This window comes from Heterodontus francisci, chromosome 20, assembly GCF_036365525.1.
Source record: "Heterodontus francisci isolate sHetFra1 chromosome 20, sHetFra1.hap1, whole genome shotgun sequence".
NCBI lineage: Eukaryota > Metazoa > Chordata > Chondrichthyes > Heterodontiformes > Heterodontidae > Heterodontus > Heterodontus francisci.
Window position 1 is genome coordinate 63,083,096 of NC_090390.1, and position 22,895 is coordinate 63,105,990.

Genomic DNA, 22,895 nt, shown 5'->3' on the forward strand with positions numbered 1-22,895 from the left:
AAAATGAAATCAGATGCAAATGAGAAGATTATCTGATAGCAACTCATACTGATTTAGGATCATTTTATTTTTACGGTGTCTGGAAAATATGCACATCTTTCTACATTTAACTTATTAAATGCCTAGAATAGACAAGCAATTCTTGCGAACAATTATACAGACTCTGCAGCATGACCCCAAACTTCCGGTTGCTTGCCATTTTAATTCACCATCTTGCTCTCACGCCCACATTTCTGTCCTTGGCCTGCTACAGTGTGCCAATGAAGCTGAATGTAAGCTTGAGGAACAGCACCTCATCTTCCAATTAGGCACTCTACAGCCTTCTGGACTCAACATTGAGTTCAACAGTTTCAAAGCATGACTGCCATTATTTCAAATATTTTTTTTAAAAAAAAATATTTTGTTTTTTTACATGTGCCTGTCTTAAACTTGTTTTGCATGTTTTTGCTTTTGGACAGGGCTGTTCATTAATCTGCCATTAACACTCTCTGTGGACTCAAGCTTTGTCTTTTACAACTGTTACCACTCCCTTTGCCTTTTGCTCTGTGATATCTCTGTCATTTAGCCTCTCCTTCCCTCCACCCTATCACACACCTTCCCTTTTGTTCTTCTTCCCCCCTACCCCGTTTCATATGCTCAAAGCCTATTACATTTCAGACTTTTGCCAGTTCTGATAAAAGGTCACAGACCTGAAACATTGGGCTGAATTTTATAAACACACCGCCGAAATTGACGGCGGGCAAAAAAAATGACGGCCTGCGCAGTCAAAGAACCATCGCGATTCCAAGCGCAGCGGCTCATTTAAATAGCTGCGGCGGGGCCACACCTACCCCGCCCCCACCCCCCACCGATCACATGGAGGGGGTGGGCTGTCCGTCCTCCGGAATGGCGTCAGCTGCCTATGTGCAGGTGCTGACGCCATTTTTGTTTAGAGGGCTGTCAGCCCTACCGGGAAATTTAAATATTTAAAGGTGAAGTGAATAAAAATAAATAAATACATCTCTTTTGCCCATCTCCCACCAACCCCCCCCCCCCCATAACAATTAAATTAATTATTTGTCCTTCCAACCCCCAATACTTCTCTTTCCAATCTGACCGTCCCCCCCCCACCCCAGCCCAAACTGCAGAAACTTTCAACTTCAACCTTTCCCACTATCCCCTACACCCATGATGCTGATTTGATCCTGTCCCTCCCCTCACCCCCTTGCACTGATAAAACTACCTCCTCCCCCCTCCCCACAAGTGTACCACCTAGCTTCCCAGGATGGGGATCTGAAGGCGTGGCAGTGCCAGCCGCCGTGGTGAAGATTGCGACGGGACATCAGGATGAGACGCAAGAGTCATTAATTCAATTATTTTAATTTATTAAAATATTTAAATTGCGGTCCCATCGGCGAATAGCAGAGGGGCTACCCTGCGGACTCGCCTCCACCAGTAATATCTGGCTGGGTTCTGCTGGCGTTGAGGTCCATGGTGGGGCCTCATCTGGGCCCATCTTCAGAAACCAACCACCCCCCGCCATGGATCCCGACATTGAGGGCTCCTTAAAATCCAGCCCATTGACTCTGTTTCTCTCTCTCCACAGATGCTGCCAGACCTGCTGATATTTCCAGCACTTTCTATTTTCATTATATTAAATATATTAGTGCAGATTTTATGAACCCCCACGCTAGTGAAACTAGTACATCTTGTCAGAAGTGGGATTTGGAATGAGAATGTAATGCAGTGGCTGTGCCAGTTTATCAATGCCCAGAGTAAGAAACATTTGGTGATATTGCTTGAGGCACGGTATAGAATGGCAAGATAGATAGGACATTGAACCATGTACACATTGTCACAAAGTGGGAGGATGAGGTGACACTGGCCTTTTAGTCTCGAAATGCTGTCAGGGATAATTGCTGGGAGGAGGGTGATCCATCCCCTACAGTAAGACAGGTAAAAGAGAAAAATAATGAGATGGAGAATGAGCTTGAGCCACACTTACACACGCATGTGAGAGCAGCAGTGAGAATTTTCCTCCACACAAGATTAGATGGCAGGTTGTTCAACCTTACCCATCTTAGAGCGAAGACCAAAGTACGGAAGGTCCTCATCAGGGAACTCCTCTTTGCTTACGATGCTGCATTAACATCTCACACTGAAGAGTGTCTGCAGAGACTCATCAATAGGTTTGCGGCTGCCTGCAACAAATTTGGCCTAACCATCAGCCTCAAAAAAATGAACATCATGGGACAGGAAGTCAGAAATGCTCCATCCATCAATATCGGCAACCACGCTCTGGAAGTGGTTCAAGAGTTCACCTACCTAGGCTCAACTATCACCAGTAACCTGTCTCTCGATGCAGAAATCAACAAGCGCATGGGAAAGGCGTCTGCTGCTATGTCCAGACTGGCCAAGAGAGTGTGGGAAAATGGCGCACTGACATGGAACACAAAAATCCGAGTATATCAAGCCTGTGTCCTCAGTACCTTGCTCTACGGCAGCAAGGCCTGGACAACGTATGTCAGCCAAGAGCGACGTCTCAACTCATTCCAACTTCGCTGCCTCCGGAGAATCCTTGGTATCAGCTGGCAGGACCGTATCTCCAACATAGAAGTCCTCGAGGTGGCCAACATCCCCAGCATATACACCCTATTGAGCCAGCGGCACTTGAGATGGCTTGGCCATGTGAGCTGCATGGAAGATGGCAGGATCCCCAAGGACGTATTGTACAGCGAGCTCGTCACTGGTATCAGACCCAATGGCCGTCCATGTCTCCACTTTAAAGACGTCTGCAAACGCGACATGAAGTCCTGTGACATTGATCACAAATCGTGGGAGTCAGTTGCCAGTGATCGCCTGAGCTGGCGGACAGCCATAAAGGCAGGGCTAAAAAGTAGTGAGTCGGAGAGAGTTAGCAGTTGGCAGGAAAAAAATACAGAAGTGCAAGGGGAGAGCCAACTGTGTAACAGCCCCGACAACCAATTTTATCTGCAGCGCCTGTGGAAGAGTCTGTCACTCTAGAATTGGCCTTTATAGCCACTCCAGGCGCTGCTTCACAAACTACTGACCACCTCTACGCTCTAACCTATTGTCCCACGAGACAAGAAGGACGAAGAAGACGACACTTACACACCTCCCAGTGGCTGTTCGAGAAGCAGGCCTCCAGTTCATTCCCTGGAGATGGAATATGGCAGAGACATTTCAGAACAGAAAATAGCCATTTGAGAAAGAAGACGGAAAAAAAAAAGGCACAGTAGATTGGATTACTCAGTGGGAGCACTTGCTGCTGAACATGGCTTAAAAAGGCATATCAAGAGAAATCTTCAACTCCCTGCCATTCATTTCACACCTGAAAACTGGGTGAGCAACAAAGGTGAAAGCAGGTGAGGATGTTGATTATCTATTTGCCTGCTTAAATCATTGGACTCCTATCCAAGAAGGTGATAGGTTGTTTAAGTATGCAAATTTAGGGTCCTATGCCTGTTGTAGGATCCCAATTACAATATTGGTGATGAAATATGTGGAGCATAGAGTTTGCACAATACATGCCAGTCCCATGTTCTCCAGGTATCAAGATTAATCAGTGACCCTTAAAGGGATTGCTTGAAGCCTTTCCAAATAAGATGAGACTTTTGTCTTTTCTTAAGCAGCAGTACTCCTCCAAGCCCCACAAAAACCTTCCAGCCTGTAGCTGCCCCCCACCTCTGCTTACCCCCCCCCCCCACTCCCCCGACCACAACCACCCCCCTCTTCCCAACAGGCCTACCCACTGGCCAATTTTCTGCTTCAGAATACTGCCAAGCTGAAGCAGAACACACATTTGAGCACTCACAGCTTGTCACAAAAATGTTAATGAGTTCCAAACCTGAAAGCGGTTTGGGTTGCCTGACTGCTTTGTTGGGAGAACTCCACAGGCACACCTCCAATATCATGACCCAAATAGAAAATTCCTACCCACCCCCACTCATTTTTGTGGTACTTGCTGAATAGATTCTGGCCCCGTGCAAAAGTGAGCCAATTCAATACTGTAGAGTTAGTCTACACCACTGTAAATAATACAGTAATATTGTTTGCTGACCACAAAGACACATATAAAATGTAACACTTCAACAGTTTTCAATGCATACATTTTCACTTAGACAAAGAAGTTGAACTGCTTAATACATATGAGTGAATAGAAAATGAACAAGTAATCATTTCTTGCAGTACAGAGGTACATTAATTATGTATGCAGATTTTTACTAAAAACTAAAACAAAATGTAAATGTAGCTTATATATAATTTGGGGGAAAAGTGTGCTATTTAACAACTAGAACAGCAATTAGCAGTGTTAGCATTTCATTATTTAGGGAGTTTCATCTTGCGCCTTTTTACTTGAAGCATCTCAGTCGCATCTGGCATCACATCTGTCCGCTGAGATTCTTCTGTACTTCTGTTTGCCTGAGCTTGCTGATAATAAAAAGGGGAACATGTGCTTTTAGTTTCATGCATAATAATTCTGCATTAATACTTTGCAGTCATATTCTATAAGGCATCAATCATTCTTTCGTGCAACCATTAAGAAGGTATGAAGAATAGCATTAAAATTCAGAAATTTAGGATGCTTTAAATCGTACTTCACAATAATTTGTTCAGACCCCTTCACATCGTTCTGGGTGCACAGACCTAAAAATGATTTCCTGTACTTTAAGGGGTAATTATTTAACTGATGCTCCCATGGGGAGGCTCATCTGCCAGAGATCGATTCAGAAATCTGGGTGCACACTGCACATTGTTTTCTGACCATACATTTAAATAACAATAATGCATGATGTGCACTGAGTTTTTCAATATGCATTCTAAGCGGACAGACTACCCGCAAGGAGATCGAGTTCAGAAAATGATCCCTAAAGTTTCAGTTTTTACATTTCATTACACTGATGAATAGGAAAGGATCCAGTTCAGTATATCTCCAAATGCAAAAGTGCAGTTAAATGTGAATCTGGCATTTATTGAGACATCCATTTGGTATCATGTGCTTCATGTATGTATGGATTCTTACTGTCCCTGATGCTTTCATTTTAAATGTAGCTATCATATTAAAGCCTTATTTTTGGTGAACCCATCTCTTTTCACACCCAATGGTACTCAGGGAACACACTGCTTAAAAATAGAAGACAATACAATTTCTGGTTCACTCATACCTGCCTATGCTCCTATGCTTATTGATGCAGAGATTACAGTCTAAATTGTTTCAGCAAAACAAGGGAGCTTCTGTTTGCTAAATACATCAGACAAAAAGGGGTTATCATAATTATACTGTAGTCACCAAAGGTTTATGAAAATTTGAACAAATCTATCATTGGGAATAATTAAAGTTGGGAATTTGCACGAAGCTGCTCCTGCTCCACGTCATCAGAACAAGGTTTTCAATGCATGTCCAGTGGAGTTGCTGGGGTAGAGCAGGAGCAGCTCCAAGGTAATTGCTGGCCAAAGTCATGATGGAATAGTGTTGTCCACCTCCTTCTGGAATGTGCCTTTGTAAAGCAGGTATGGAAGGAGATGCTGTGGTTTTTGTTGAGGTTCATCCCAAGCAGCTCTGTAACATAGGACTCTGAGCTCTACGGGCTGTTCCCAGGGACGCACACCGAGATAAACACCAACTGCTGCTGGAGGACCATCAATTTGGTGAAAGATGCTCTTTGGTCTGCCCGAAACTTGCTGGTCTTCCAGCGCAAAGAGTTGCCCACGACAGAGTGTTGCAGACTGGCACATTCCAAGGTCCAGGACTATGTGCTGAGGAACGCACTAAAGCTTGGGGCAGCCGCCGCAAAGGCTCAATGGGGAAAGACCACTGTGTAAGTTCCTCCTGCCGTAGTGAACCAAGGGGCTGTACCCATGGAAAACCCCTCGGGTTGTCTACACCAAATGTGGGTTCGCTGTAAAATGTACATTGTACGTAAAATGAAATGGAAGGGTTGTGAGGCAACTCACTCCTGTTTTGAAGAAAACTGATATCCCAGGCATTTTCTGGAATGTCAACTTGGTGCTGTTTTGAACTGTTTTGTAATGTAATTTTTACAGACTTTTATGAATAAAGCATATTTTTGAGGGGGAAAAGGAATAGTGGCTGTGGTGATGCCATTAAATTTGTTGACTGTAGATGAGAATTATGATTATATTTGTACAGTTGCATACTATGATGCATACATTGTAGTCAACAATTATTTCCCAACTTATACAACAATTAAAGTCACATGCTCCCATGTTGGGATTAGGCCACGATTACATCATAACATATTACAGATACTGGTTAAGCTACTTACCATGAATTGTTCAAACTGAATGGCTGCATCCTGGGGGTCCAGACCTTGAGCATAAGCCATATCAGCAGCACGCTTAACCATTTCTACTTTATGATAACCTGGGGGTGTCCAGCCAGTACCACGAATCCAGTTCAGATCAGATTTGTATGCAACCTAAGGAAATGTGTTCAGTGAATGAACAGGTATTGAAAACTTAGCTGGCTTCCCAGAATATACTCGAGACAAGCCAACACAATAATTAATATCAAACAAATAAAACCAAAATAAAATGATGTGTTTTTCTGTTTAATCAACAGTGATACAAGCCTGGAAACCACTGCTGGTCATATCAGCACAGAAACATTTAACACATTTGTTTGACACTCCTCTGACCATTATTTAAACCAGACCTGCAATTGAACAGTGGATAGAGAAATGTGTTTAGTAGAGTGATGTTTTTCGTAAATACTCAAGAGTAGAACCAGTATTGAGGAGTTAAACTGGCCAATTGTACTATTTTGTTTTACTCCTCCTATTGTGAATAGACTGAGATGTTTTAGTAAAATGTATTAAATTAACTCACTATCTTCAATCAGAACTGTTATTTGCAGCATACCTAATTTATATCACTTTTTCAAAACTAGAGCTGGTGTAGCAAGACACAAACCAGTATCAGGAAATTGAACTCCAGCCCTGGTGGTATGTTGTTATGCATGTGTTAATACTGCTTTACGTATAAACTTACAATATTCTAAGGGGGAGACGGTGGCGTAGTGGCAATGTCGCTAGACTAGCAATTAAGAGGCCCAGGCTAATGCCCTGGGAACATGGGTTCAAATCTCACGAAGGCAGCTGGTGGAATTTAAAATGAATTAATAAATAAAGCTCAATTAATTAATTAAAAAATCTGGAATTGAAAGCTAGTCTCAGTAATGGTGCCATGAAACTATCAATTGTCATAAAAATGCATCTGGTTCACATGTCCTTTAGGGAAGGAAATCTGCCATCTTTACCTGGTCTGGCCTACATGTGACTCCAAACCAACAGCAATGTGTATGCTGCCCTCTGAAATGGCCTAGCAAGCCATTCAGTTGTCAAGGGCAATTAGGCATAGGCAACAGATGCTGGGACTTGACAGCGACACCCACATCCCATGAAAGAATAAAAAAAAATTAAAATGAATACTCAGCTATAATTATTGTTTCCCAATTGATCCTCTAGTTTCACAAACAGAACTATGCTTCTCTCAATGTCCATTTAGGGTCTACAGAAATATAGAATCCTATTTTGCATTTATTCCTGGTGAGATTAGAGTCTTGGGGCTGAATTTTCCCAAGCTCAGGGTGGCAGGCTAGGAAGCAGGAATGCCTGGAAAAGAGCATCGAGTCGCGTCAGGACAGCTTCCCGACGCATTCCTGCCACTGGGAAATTTCAACGGAGGCAGGCAGCCAGTTTAAGTAATTAAGGCCCCAATTAGGAGCAATTTTTCACATTCACTGGCATTTAATCCCCAGTGACAGTGCAGGGGGCTATCAGAGCCAGAGGCTCCAACCCCCAAAGAGGGGCAGGGAAGGATGTCTTTGCGGCCCCAGTAGGCCATCCAGAGGGGTTTCCCCACTGATCAGAGGAGTCTGCCTGCTTGGAGGTTTATTTTTAATTTACCCTTTGGAAGTCACCTCCACATTGAAGTGCCCCCTAGACGATCTCCGACCTGCCTCAGCAGCGCCAAAATCTTCGCGTAGGGCTACAGAAGTTTCAGAGCTGCCAATCCTTAACTGGACGGCAAACCCGGAACTGGCCAATTAGGCCACCTCCAGGAAAATAGTTCTGCTGTTCTGGCTGCCAGCAAGTGCAGGCTCAGAACCCCCATTTGTTCTCAAGCGTCGGGGTCCTGAAGGACGCAGCAAAACTCTGCCCGACAAGCTCCCCCCGCAAGCCACACACCATCCTGACTTGGAACTAGATTACCGTTTCTTCACTGTTGCTGGGGCAAAATCCTGGAACTTCCTCCCTAACAGCACTGTGGGTGTACCTACCCCACATGGACTGCAGCGGTTCAAGAAGGCAGCTCACCACCACCTTCTCAAGGGCAATTAGGGATGGGCAATAAATGCTGGTCTAGCCGGTCGGTGACACATCCGATGAGAAAAAAAAATTTCTATCAGAGAATAGTGGTGGTCCAGGGGAATCTAAAAGAGCAGTAACATAACTGGAAAATGTGATTGAAGTATATGGATAAAGAAAATTGCAAAGTCAGCATGAAATAATAACGATTTCCTAGATATGTAAGCTGAGATTTTCCAAATATATCTCCTAAAATGACAGGGTTATTGTTGGCATTACAAGAATGACTAAGAAGCACCATCCCCCACCCCGCACAACAAGAAGCACATTTTAAAGAGAAAGGTGCAAGATGCAGAAACCTATCAGATCCAGATTCCTTCTGAAATTGCATCCCATTCCCCAACGGCATCTCTCCGGTGCTCCATGCTCCCACCTCTCCAGTTCTAGATCCTGAATAGTGGTGTTTTCAAACCAACAGAAGAAACTGCACTCAAATATTACTGCCTAGATATTCCAACTGTAATGCTGGGCCATTCATTTTATATGGATTATGTTGTTGGAAAATCGAGGCTTACCAAATCCTGATTGTTTTTATACCGAGTTTGCAAATTAATTTCTTCATATACTGAAATCACTTTCTCAAGCATGCCTTCGGAGAAGAATTCCTCTGGTTACTACGTGCAATGATGTGGTAAATATATTCAAAAAGAACGAACAGGAGTTTCACAGCCCTGAGGTGGCGGGGGCCTGGAAAATAGTGGGGAACTGCAGCGGGAATGGATGCAGAGTGGCTGCCCACTGAGCAGAGGCAGGAAGCCAAATTAAATATTTAAGGACCCTATTCATTTGTCCACTGGTATTTTATTGCCGGCAGAGCCGCCCCACCCCCCCCCACCCCACATGGAAGGGCCACCATCTTCACAGAGGCGACCTCTCAGCAGCCGTCTGAGGGTTCGTTGGAGCTGGAGCCCCCATACCTCAAGAGAGGGCCGCGGGCAAGGGATGCCACTCCCTTCCCCCCAACCCCATGCTCTCCCAATCCCTGACCTACCTCAGCAGCCCTCTGATTGGGCCGGCAACATCAGGAATCCACCTGCTGACCTTAATTGGATGGCAAGCAGCCAATTAGGAAGCTGTCTCCAGTTAAATTGCTGAGTCAGTCTCACTGCTGGCAAGTGCGGGCTTGGGACCCACAATCCGTCTCGATGTCAGGGTCCCAAAGCCCATGTAAAATCCTGCCCAACATGTTTACAATGTCACTACATGCATTTTTCAGAGCCATACTTCATCCCTTGTATGTATACCAACCCACTTCCTACCTGCCCTTGATAAAGTTCACATTTGTCTTTTCAAACTTAAATACATGATTGATAAAATAAAGATGATGCCTTAGTACTTACATCACTTTGTAGCTTGTAAGCTTCTCTGGCATGCTTCACATTTAGCTGCTCAGAGTCACATGTCCACTGATGTAAACGCTGCCTGTAGTTAATATTACTGGCTTGCTCCTGGCTCTTCTTAGCTTGTAGAAAACCCGGTTGCTCCATGTGCAATTTGTACTTGGATTTGCCCTCTTCAAATTGTTTCTTGTATTCCTTGGCACTCTGGAGTCTGCTGGCAGCCAGGAAATGCTTCATTTTTGTATCATCTTCAACACTGCGGAAGCCAATTTGCTGACCCTTCTCTCTCACAAATGCTTGCTTGTATTTGTACTAGGAGGAAAGGAAAACGTTTTAACTGAACATATTTACGAACAATTAACATTATTAAGTCAAGCATACAATTTGCATCATCAATGAGTGGTACATCACCATTTAACAAATCAGAAAACAAAGCTTTCGTATATATGTACTTCTTACGGAATAGTAATTGTGCTGCTTATAACATGCAAATACATTAGCTTTTGACTTTTTTGTGTATTACTTGATAAAAAGAAAATTCCCAAAATCTAATTTATTCATTAACATTATTGTAATATCAAAGCAATTTTTATTAGTTCCACTGTAGCATGCTTTATACAATCTTAGAAATACAAATGAGTTCCTTATGAATTGATACTGATGAGATTGTTTGTGGTCTAATCAATAAAATCCTTTAATCTTCCATATTTTCAAACAAGTAAAAACCAGGTTGCCTTTTACTATGTGAAGTAGTTGCAGTACATTTAAAATGAGCCTAAAATGTTTGGAGACACACTTTGCAATAAAATATTGGTTCTTACATCACTGGCTATTTCCCTTGATGCTTTGGCTGTCTGGAAAGGAATAGCATCCAATCTGAGGTCATATCCCAGTGCTCTTGTCTGTTCCCAAGATGTCTTGTAAGCTTTCTGTAATAATAAAAATAACACAATTTATTTTCTCCAAGGGGATTCATCTCACCTCTAGTCCTCGTTATTACATTGGAAAATACCATTCCTGGACCTCTACCAGCACCTAGACTGGGTACCAGGAGGTGCAAAATGATGGCCCTGGTATGACTGTCCCTACGTTCCTGTGAGGAATCAACTGGAATCCAATAGACTAACACTAAAAATCAATAGCAGAAAGTAAAATGCAAAATTTCACTGTCTACTACAAACTCAAATCACATCAAGTACGTGTTAAAAACTGATCAGTCTAAAATAAATGGTACAGAAAATTTGATCATGGTATGCATATCATACAGAGGCTGTTTGCTGATGCAGCAGAAGGCATGTGTCAATCTGGCACTCTACAGTATCGACACAGGTATAGTTAAATGAACACCAGCTCTTCAATCATCAAGACAGCTGTTCTGTTTTGTATTTCAGCTCATGTACAGGTGTTGTTGTTTTCATATCTTCACTCTTCCCTGGGAGAATAGTGGGAAGTAGTGGAAGCATTTACAGACTACTTAACAAGCCGACAGACCAAAATTTGAATGTTCCTTTCCTGGCCACAGCCATTTTTACAGGCCGGTTGGGTGATTTGCCCTATAGGACAGGAAGGTTTTATGGGCTCCCACAACTCATACAAAGAGGTGGGGTGGAGTGGGTGGCAACCAAACCCTTTCAGTTGCAACTATCCCACTGGATGTCAACCCACAATTCAGAGCCAGCGCTCCAGCCTACCCTTGTCTGGAGCGAAGTTCAAACTCTACACCTTCTGACTCTGAGGCAGAATTACACTAAGCCACAGGCTCATTCCATATACAGCTATTGACACGTGGTGTGCCAAGTATGAGTGGACTGCAAACTCTTACCTAACATGTAATGTAACCATTCTTTCTTTCAATCATTAATAGAATCATAGAATCACAGAATTGTTACAGTGCATAAGGAGGCTATTTGGCCCATTGTGTCAGCACCGGCTCTCCTAACGAACAATTCACTTAGTGCCATTCCCCCGCCTTCTCTCCGCAATCCTGCCCATTCTTCCTTTTCATATAACAGTCTAATTCCCTTTTGGATGCTTCAATTGAACCTGCCTCCACCCCACTCTCAGGTAGTGCATTCCAGACCTTAATCACTCTGTGTGAAAAAGTTTCTCCCCATGTCGCTTTTGCTTCTCCTACCCATTACTTTAAATCTGTGCCCTCTTGTTCTTGATCCTTTCACAAGTGGGAACAGTTTCTCTCTATCTACTCTGTCCAGACCCTTCATGATTTTGAATACTTCTATCAAATCACCTCTCAGCCTTCTCTTCTCTAAGGAAAACAGTCCCAATTTCTCCAACCTATCTTCATAACTGAAGTTCCTCATCCCTGGAACCATTCTTGTGAATCTTTTCTGTACTCTCTCCAATGCCCTCACATCTTTCCTCAAGTGCAGAGCCCAGAACTGGATGCAATACTCCAGATGAGGCTGAACTAGTGTCTTATACAAGTTCAACATAACCTCCTTGCTCCTTTACTCTATGCCCCTAATAATAAAACCTGGGATACTGTATGCTTTATTAACCGCTCTCTCAACCTATCCTGCTATGTTCAATGACTTATCCACATATACACCCAGGTCCCTCTGCTCCTGCAACCCCTTTAGAATTGTACCCTTTATTCTATATTGTCTCTCCATGTTCTTCCTACCAAAATGAATCACTTCACATTTCTCTGCATTGAACTTCATCTGCCACCTGTCTGCCCATTCCACCAACTTGTCTTTGTCCTTTAGCAGTCTTACACCATCCTCCTCACAGTTCACAATGCGTCCAAGTTTTGTATCATCTGCAAACTTTGAAATTGTGCCCTGTACACCGAGGTCTAGGTCATTATTATATATCATATAACATAATATAATAGACATATTGTAATCCTCCAGCAGAAGAAAATTACTAAGTAGATCAAACTAAATAGTTGTGAGAAGTCAATAGTCATTCCAACAACTTACATCACTAATGTTGTAGGCATTGATTCTTGCTCGCTTGAAATCAGGATGGTCAGGTGGTATTGTACATCTATGCATAGACTGTGCATATCTAGATCTGTACAACCTCTGCAAAGGAATGCACCATTATTAATTATTATTAAATCTCATTTGAAACTCAATTTCCTATTTCGCATTCTCCGAATAGGAAGTGTAATTGCCATTAGCACATTGTTGAGTAAAATAGAGCAAAGCAAATAGATTTTTACTTGATGAAAAATTATCAAATAGGTATTAAATAAATTCTCCTTACAAGATTTCATAGCACATACTGTAAAATTACAGCAGCTTTTGTTGATTTTCTTGAGCAATATAAGATACCAGTAACTGAAATTCAATAATCTTACTTTCCACTGATTATATTTTGACAGCTCAGCATTGAATGAGTCAGAAGATATATAGACAGCGTCATGAATACCCCCACCTGCCAAGAATGAGGCATATTAATTTTGTCATATGAACATTAATTTTAAACTGTTGCTGGAAGGAAGAGATGACTTGTTTAAAGAGATCAGCAGTGGCTGGAAAACATTTGCATACAAAAAGACAGTGCCTGGAGACAACAGAATGGCTTCCTGATCCAATTAACCCAAATGGATTTTGATCACCAGACACTGACTGTGTAAGAAAGCCAGCATTCCAGGGTGTCTGCTAAGATGGAGAATCCACAAAAGCGGAGTTTGTTAAAACAGCTACTCACATGACTAACCTGCTGGCCAAGGTTTTGTTTGAACTGCTCACAGCACAGTTTGGGTCAGACTGCAAGTGAACTTGGAAGAAGACAGCTTCTCTACTGGCTAGCTCTTCCTCTCTCTCATGAATTTCCAGATCCACTGAAGTCACTTAAATCTTAAGAGAGAAGACTCCTACAGCGAAACAAGTTTGAAAGCGTCCACTGGGCCCCAATGAAACAGCAAGAGTTAACTGCAATCAAAGACTCTACATCGAACTCAAAGGACCATAAATAAATCCCAGCTATTGCGTCAAACTTTTCCCCTTTGTTCTTTCTACTTTTCGGTCTCTATCGGCGTGTGTGTTTATCACGTATGCATGCTAGCGTGGTCACGTCGCGTATTCGTAGTTGTTAACCGAATTAGAGTTTAAGGTTAATAAACATGTCTGCGACGGAAGTCAGTAACTTCCCAAACCATGGTGAAGTAACTTGGGATAAGTTAAAAGCACTGTCTATAGAAGAGTTGAGCAAAATGGCTGAGCAGCGTGGGATCACTGTCCATGCTAAGGCTAGAAAGTCTGAACTCCTAAGACTAGTGGCCAACCATCTTTCAATTGAATCTGAAGCAGCAGAATTAGGGTTAGAAATAGATTCCGACAGGGTATTGCTAGCAAAGATACAATTTGATCACAGGAAATTTGAATTTTAGGAAACAAAGAGAGAGAGAGAAAAACAGGAGAGAAAGAAACTTCCAGAAGGAAGGTGAAGAAAAAGAGAGAGAAAGCAGCAGAGGAGAGAAAGAGAGAGCCTTGCAGAAGGAATGCGAAGAGAGAGAGCTAAGGTGGCTTGAGTTAACTAGGGGGTGACAGAGTAACCCCAGTGAAAGCAGGGCCAATGTGGAGGATCGTAATTCAGGGCTGGATACAGAATTGTTAAAATTTTCCCAATTGATTTCAAAATTCAATGAGGGAGAAGCATTTTTTGTATCTATTGAAAAACTGGCACGGCAGTTAAAGTGTCCAGCCGAGACTTGGACTTTGCTGCTACAAAGCAAGCTAACAGGAAAAGCCCAAGAGGTTTATTCCCTATTGCCAGATGAGAGTTCCTCCAATTATGAACTGACAAAAAATGCTCCTGGGAGAGAAGGAAAAGCAGGAGACACGGGGCCAGCCTCCAGTCAAAAAGGAAGGTGCTGTAAGTCGGAGTGAGACCCGGAGACCTGCATGCTTCCATTGTAATAAAGCAGGGTATCTAAGAGCTGACTGCTGGAAACTAAAGGAAAAACCTGTAGGGTTAATCAGGGCACACCCGCTCAATGAAGGAGAAGGGACCATTATGGAAAGCACAGCAGAAAAGCTTTGGATTTAACTGCAGTAACAGCAAGACCCAGGAAGCCTACTGCGGCAATTGCAGGAAAATTTAATAGGATTCCTGAAGGTTATCAGTGTTTTGTGTCTGAAAGGAGAGTAACCCCATACCCCGAGTGGGGCAAGCAAGGCCATAGTAATCCTCAGGGACACAGGGGCCACTAGATCTGGGAAAAGGCCTGACCTTTCCCCCCAGAGAGTGCAGCGAACACCAGGATGGTGGTGAATGGTATTAGAGGGCAGTGTATACCTGTACCTTTGCACCGGGTGCACATGGAGTGCGGCCTAGTTTCGAGACCAGTGACCGTAGGGATTGTCCCTAGTTTGCCTGTGGACGGAGTTGACCTGCTCCTAGGTAATGATCTGGCGGGGACGAAGGTGGTAGCTTCCAAAGCAGTGAAAGAGAGACTGCAGGAGATCAGAGAGACAGGGCAGTGCAGGAGACGGTCCCCTGCAGTTTTCCTGAAGGTGTAGTGAATCAGGCCATGATCCAACCAGCTCCCCCAGAGGAGACTGAATTGGCACGGCAGACAGATGACCATGACGTATGCCTGTCTGGCAGTTTCTTTGTTTCTTTGGACAGTTAGAAGACCCAGGGAATGAATTAATAGATCTTCCCTAGCTGAGGCTCAGCAAGCTGACCCAGTATTGAGTTAGCACAGGCTGCCCAGTCTGAAATTAAAGCAGACAGAGTCCCTGATTGCTACTATTTAAAGAATGAGGTTCTGATGAGAAGTGGTGTTCTCCTCACAGACCTGAGAGCAAGGAGAGGACAGTTAGTGGTGCCGCAGAGGTACCGGAGAAAAATATTAAGAATGGCCCATGAGATTACAGTAGCTGTACAGGTCGGTATACGAAAAACCAAAGCCCGCATAAGACAGCAGTTTGACTGGCCAAAACTCCACAAAGATGTGGTGGAGTACTGTAGGAGTTGCCAGGTTGCGGGGAAACCCCAACCTACAGTGAAATCTGCACCCCTAAGTCCTGGATCGGTGTTTGGAGGACGCTCTAGCAAAGGGCTGGTGAACTGTAAGGGATCCCTGCCGAGAACAAAAGGGGACTGGCAGGCACAAGGCTGGCAAAAGGTTAGAGAGGAATGAGGAAAATGGGTCAAAGAGGGCAGGTTAAAGGGAGTCCAGGAGGAATCCCAAATGGAAACCCCTACTGTCCAGTTAGCCAACCCCAAAATGTTTGAAAAGTTAGACCCCACATCCTCCTATGTAAATGCAGACATCAGAAGCACCCCACCAGAGTTGTTAAAAGCATTTACAGTAACCTGTAGAGACAAAGAAAGTCCTCAAGAGAGCAGAGAAACTGTGAGGGTGATGCCTCACCTATTCAAAGTGCCACAGAGGAGTGCAGTAGAATCTGGACAAATACCTGAAAGCAGGAGTGTCCCAGAGATCAAAGGGAAGATTAGCAAAGAATTCCACCCCCCCCCCCCCCAAACAGTCAGGAGAAAAGGAAACCAATCAACTCCTAAGGTGAAAAGCCCTTGCATGACTCATCAAAGCACTGAAAGAAAGTTCAGAGTGGATCCACCCAATGCCGACGCCCATAAGCAGAATTCCAACTGAGGGCTAATTAAATTTAACCCTACCCCTGCAGACCTCGACAGGAACAAAGACACCCTGGGCAGTCATGGAAATGTGCAAACTGAAAAAAAAAAACTTCCCAAAAATCACATGTTTATTGGGATGCCAAAAAGGGCAGTTTAAAGCAGCACTGCTACGAAGAAAAGACAGGCGGTAACAATTTTAGGATTTCTGAATAAATGAGAGAGATGCATGTGTGTTTTTCTGTACCTACTCTTCTCTCTAGTCCCTTTTTAATGAAATGCTCTTCAAAAATCATATTTCATTCTGCTGGGTATGGAGGTGGCATGAAAACCCCAACAGCCAAGAATGAGGCATATTAATTTTGTCATACGAACATTAATTTTAAACTGTTGCTGGAAGGAAGAGATGACTTGCTTAAAGAGATCAGCAGTGGCTGGAAAACATTTGCATACTAAGAGACAGTGCCTGGAGACAATAGAACAGCTCCCTGATCCAATTAACCCAAATGGACTTTGATCACCAGACACTGACTGTGTAAGAAAGCCAGCATTCCAGGGTGTCTGCTAAGATGGAGAATCTGCAAAAGCAGAGTTTGTTAAAACAGCTAGTCACATGACTAACCTGCTGGCCCAGGTTTTGTTTGAACTGCTCACAGAACAGTTTGGGTCAGATTGCAACTGGAAGAAGAGAGCCTCTCTCTTGGCTAGCTCACTCCCTCTCTCTCATGAATTTCCAGATCCATCTTGAGAGAAGACTCCTACATCAAATGCATTAGGGTCATGCAATTGGATTGTTCATTTGCCTAAAGTAAGTGCAAGGAACTGGCTAAAGGGCCTAATATATAACAGAACCAAACTCAGCACAGCAAACATTAGAACTGGTCGTAGTTTAATAACTAAATTACCTACAGAATGGTAGCTAATTGTAGTCAAGATCTAAGTTTTTTTTTTACAAATGCTCCAGATCAGCACAGTTTGACACATCCTAAACTGACACACACAATACTTAGGTAGCTGGAATCAACAGAATAAATCTTCAGGAAGCCATAGGCTAGATGTATTTTAATGGGACCAAATTCTATCAGTACCAGGAGCTGGAGTACAATGCAATGTACCCCCTCATCTAAGATTAGCTTGCAGACCTATCACTTGAAGATTGCTTTAGACTCATTACCACTGCACTAATGGTCAGCACTTTAATTCAATAGACCTGACAGGGGCTGCAGTCCTACATGCAATACAAAATGCACTTCATTCTGAAGAGCAACGATCGGTCGTCAATAATTAGTCTGTTACCTATAGGACAGATATAAGTTATTACAATGTCTAAGTCTATATTGCACATTGCAATAATTAAATAATGACGAGCTACGGTGATAGCTGATTCCCTCCAGCAACCATTTAACTATTTCAAGTAGCCACTGCCATCTATACTAACAAACATGTCCAATTTAATCCTCAATTGACACACACAATACTTAGGTAGCTGGAATCAACAGAATAAATCTTCAGGAAGCCATTGGCTAGATGTATTCCAATGGGACCAAATTCTATCGGTACCAACAGCTGGAGTACAAAGCAATGCGCCCCTAATCTATGATTTGCTTGCAGACCTATCACTTGATGATTGCTTTAGACTCATTACTATGAGGCACGAATCAGTCCAGACTGCTGCCATAGGAGAGAAAGTTTTTGCTTATTTGACTTGTACTTTTTTATATAACTGCTTGAGGACAGTAACATTGAAGGGAAACTTATTACTATGCCTCTGGCAGCATCAAATCTGACAATGCATGCTTGCTCAGCTTCAGTCCTGCTCTCTCACTCCTATATGTTAAACATGGCAAATTTACTATAGACTTCTACCTGTTTTCAATACTACAGTCAAAAGAAAAAGGAGATGGATGGCATGTTCTCTGAATTAATTATCATACTTCTTCCAAGCTACATTTATTTATTTTGGTGCAGAAATATTATTTTGATCTGAAGGGGAAATTTGGATACAGCACTAATACATTTTGCCACATGAAAGGATACTTCAAAGCTTTCCTTTAACATACATCGCTGCATTGCAGGTAGCTTTTCTTAGCATGGGTAATATCCGCAGAGTCAATCACACTTGTAAACTTCAAGGTTCCAGGATGCTGTCTGTATTTTTTCTGCAGAACAAAGAAATTGAAAATGTAATTAAATACACAGTGAAAAATTTAAAAAATACAAAGTGCGCAAAAGATTCAGACCCTCTTCCCCCATCTTTATTACAAAAATGTCACTTCTATTCAAGAATGTTTATAATGTTGTGTCTTCACATGTATTTATCAATCCATTCACAAAATTACTTTTCAGAAGAGTTAATTAAATGGTCTCCGTTAGCAATAGCACCAAACTGCAAAGATTTCATTGTCATTCCTTTAAGTTAGGCAAATATCTTGCCACAGCATGCAAAGTATGCATTGGTCAGCATTTTACTCCATCATCATTCATCCTATGTTTCGTACAAAGCCAACTGGGATTTTCCACTTTGGCAGAAATCCTGCATAGCTTGTCAACAATAGACTTTGCACCCACCTAACCAAATCTCTGCTTACGCTGGCAAATTTTCTGGCGTTGACTTAATTTGTAAGGGATATCCCAGAAGTGAGTCTGCAGAACAATTCCTTAACCAATTCCTGCTCCTGCCTGCCCCAGGTCTGGCTGAAATCAGGCCTAAAGCTAGCCGACTGTTCGGGCTATCTTGTCTTGGAAGAAGTCATTTTGAAGAATCTTTAATGGCCTGACTGGTAAAAGCATTACCTCACTGATAAGTTCACCAGCTTTCTTCATTGCCTCAATCTGTGGGGAGCCCTGTGCCATCCACGCAACACCTTTCAGGAAGTTTAGATCAGACTTGTATTGTATCTGTATGAAAACAAGATAGAAGTACATCTTGAGTTACAGTCAAGCCTGAAATATAAATAGCAATAGTTTCAGGAAACAAGTCAGGGGAAATTCATCAGCGGCCAAAAAAATAACAATTATTGTGCATATTCAAATAAGGTTTAATCAGATGAATCATTATGAGAATCATGATTAATAGACTACTCATAAGAGTATAAAAAAAGTGTGGAATGAAAACAAACATTGAGCACACTAAGTCACTTCCTTCCACAGGCCATGTATGATCAATTCCATCATGAGCTCCACTCTACCATTTTTAAAAATTTCTTCGTGGGATCCGGGCATCATTGGCTAGGCCAGCATTTATTGCCCTTGAACTGAGCGGTTTGCTAGGCCATTTCAGAGGGCATTTAAGAGTCAATCACATTGCTGTGGGTCTGGAGTCACATGTGGGCCAGACCAGGTAAGAACAGCAGATTTCCTTCCCAAAAGGACATTAGTGAACCAGATAGTTTTTTTTTACAAAAATCAACAATGGTTTCATGGCTACCATTAGACTAACTTTTAATACTAGATTTATTAATTTAATTCAAATTTCACCACCTGCCATGGTGGGATTCAAACCCACATCCCCAAAGCATATGCCTCTGGATTACTAGTCCAGTGACATTACCACTATGCCACCACCTCCCTTAAAAGGAAAGAGCAAAACAGGGAAAGCTCTAGAATATTTATCCATTCTCACATCTCCAAATTCCGGAGAGTTGGATAAGTATCAGCAAATTCAAGAGAGAACTGAATCAGTACTTGGAGAAAGATTTGATGGCGAGGTATGACAGGCCTTGTGGATTATGACATCTCCTAGATATTGCCACTGGCCAGCTTGACCACAGTAATATATTCCAGTTCTCTACATTCCTATCGAAGTCAGGGGAAAATAATGAACTAAACACAACTTTGCATTTATTGGAATAAATCTGATCAGGTTTTCCATATTTTGATGTCATATATTCCTTTTAAGTCAATATCATTAACATTTAAATGAAATACACCATTGGGTCCAACTATTTGGGTTATTGTATTGTAGTATACCTAATGGCAATAATCTGGGCGACATAGTGACGCACCGCTCCAGAAGAGCCAGAAGAGCCTCACCGCTCCAGCGACCCGGGTTCAATTCTGGGTACTGCCTGTGTGGAGTTTGCAAGTTCTCCCTGTGTCCGCGTGGGTTTCCTCCGGGTGCTCCGGTTTCCTCCCACAGCCAAAAGACTTGCAGGTTGATAGGTAAATTGGCCATTATAAATTGTCCCTAGTATAGGTAGGTGGTAGGGAAATATAGGGACAGGTGAGGGTGTGGTAGGAATATGGGATTAGTGTAGGATTAGTATAAATGGGTGGTTAATGGTCGGCACAGACTCGGTGGGCCGAAGGGCCTGTTTCAGTGCTGTATCTCTAGATCTAAATCTAAAAATCTAAATCTCCATAGACAGTACGAACATGCAGGCCGGGATTTTATCTGGGCAAAGGAAGTCTTGATATCCAGCAAAAGCAACGTCGAGAAACCTGCGTCACCTCTTCTGTAGGTGGCATGCCGAGTCAAGTGCCAATTAAGCACTTGGGATCCATGGGATCAAGAACGCCGGCGACAGAAGTCCTGCCCTCTGAGAGCTGCCAGCCAATCAGAGGCTGGCAGCTCTCTAACTTTTTTTTCCAAAAATATACTTTATTAATAAAAATCTGTAAAAAAAAGTACATTTCAAAACAGTTCCAAGTTAGCATTCCAGAAAGTGCAAAAGAAATCAGTTTTCTTCAATACAGAAAGTGAGTTGCTTCACAATCCTTCCATTCCATTTTACAAGCAATGTACATTTGCATTACACAGCAAAACCATATTTTGGTGCATACAGCCTGAGAGGTTTTACACAGATTCCAGCCCCTCGATTCACTATTGTGAGAGGACCTTACACTGTGGTCTTTCCCCATTGAAACTCTGCGGCATCTGCCCCAAGCTTTAGTGTGTTCCTCAGCATGTAGTCCTGGACCTTGGAATGTGCCAGTCTGTAACACTCGGTTGTGGACAACACTTTGCACTGGAAGACCAGCACGTTTCGGGCAGACCGAATTGCGTCCTTCACTGAGTTGATGGTCCTCCAGCAGCAGTTGATGTTTATCTCGGTGTGTGTCCCTGGGAACAGCCCGTAGAGCACAAACTCCTGTGTTACAGAGCTGCTTGGGATGAACCATGACAAAAACCACTGCATCTCTTTCCAAACCTGTTTTGCAAAAAGACACATTCCAGGAGGAGGTGGGCAACCGTCTCTTCCCCACCACAGCCACCTCAAGGGCAGCGTGTGGAGGGGGCGAGACTCCAGGCATGCAGGAAGGATCTGACGGGGAGGGCCCTTCTCACCACCAGCCAAGCTACGTTTTGGTGCTTGTTTGAAAGTTCTTGTGATGAGGCATTCTGCCAAATGACTTCGGCAGTCTACTCGGGGAACCATCTGACAGGATCCACCATCTCCTTTTCCGGTAGGGCCTTGTGGACATTCCGTGCAGACCACTGCCTGATGGATTGGTGGTCAAAGGAGTTTTCCCGCAGAAACTTTCCCGCGGAGGATAGGTGGTACGGCACGGTCCAACTGAATGGAGCGTTCGACGGCAATATGACCAGACCCATCCTTCGCAACACCAGGGACAGATAGAACCTCAGCACGTAGTGGCATTTGGTGTTTGCGTACTGGGGCTCTACGCACAGCTTGATGCAGCCGCACACGAAGGTGGTCATCAGGATGAGGACGACGTGGGGTAAGTTTTTTTCCCCCTTTATCCAGAGGTTTGAACACCGTGTCCCTCCAGGCACGGTCAATTTTGGACCTCCAGATAAAGTGAAAAACGGGTGACTGCCACGGCACAGGAGTGGGGTGTGGGCCAGACCTGCGCCACATACAGCAGCAACGTGAGCGCCTCACACCTGATGACCAGATTCTTACCCACAATGGAGAGAGAACGCTGCTCCCACATGCTCAGTTTATGATGTACCCTGGCTACTTGCTCCTTCCCCAGGTTTTGGCCCACACCCTGGCCCTTCCAAACCACATCCCCAGCACCTTCAGGTAGTCTGACCTGATGGTGAAGGGGACAAAGGATCGGTCAGCCCAGTTCCCAAAGAACATGGCCTCACTCTTGCCGTGGTTAACTTTGGCTCCCGTGGCCAGTTCGAACTGGTTGCAGATGCTCATCAGTCTGCGCACAGACAGCGGATCCGAGCAGAAGACGGCGAGTCGTCCATGTACGGGGAGGCTTTGACCGGAGTGCCTCCACTTGCTGGGATTGTCACCCCTCTTATGCCCTCATCCTTCCTAGTGGAATCAGCAAAAGGTTTGATACAGCAAACAAACAAGACGGGGAGAGAGGACAGCCCTGTCTGACTTCAGATTTGATCAGGAAACTTTCTGATTCCCACCCATTGATTGAGACTGCGCTACTGATGTTTGTTTAGAGCAGTGGATCCAATTGCGGATTCCCTCCCTAAACCCCATTTTGGAGAGCACGCCATCATGTATGTATGCAATATCCTGTCAAAAGCCTTCTCCTGGTCCAAGCTGATGAGGCAGGTGTCCACCCTCCTGTCCCGTACACAGGCGATTGTATCCCTAAGTAGCGCGAGGCCATCAGAGATCTTCCTGCCGGGTACAGTGCAGGTCTGGTC

At 43.5% G+C, this 22,895-nt stretch overlaps 1 protein-coding gene across 1 annotated transcript in view; it reads right to left on the minus strand.

The window, feature by feature from the left end:
• Window positions 1-3,760: 3,760 nt before the first annotated feature.
• nrap (nebulin-related anchoring protein) overlaps window positions 3,761-22,895 on the minus strand; it is a 120,005-nt gene continuing 100,870 nt past the window's right edge. Inside the window, exons 34-40 of the mRNA XM_068053373.1 lie at window positions 19,103-19,207; window positions 18,370-18,468; window positions 12,676-12,780; window positions 10,552-10,659; window positions 9,731-10,042; window positions 6,288-6,440; window positions 3,761-4,431 (exon numbers count right to left, since the gene is read on the minus strand). Coding sequence (XP_067909474.1) covers window positions 4,324-4,431; window positions 6,288-6,440; window positions 9,731-10,042; window positions 10,552-10,659; window positions 12,676-12,780; window positions 18,370-18,468; window positions 19,103-19,207 — 990 coding nt within the window. The 3' untranslated portion in view covers window positions 3,761-4,323. The remainder of the gene's footprint in view (window positions 4,432-6,287; window positions 6,441-9,730; window positions 10,043-10,551; window positions 10,660-12,675; window positions 12,781-18,369; window positions 18,469-19,102; window positions 19,208-22,895) is intronic.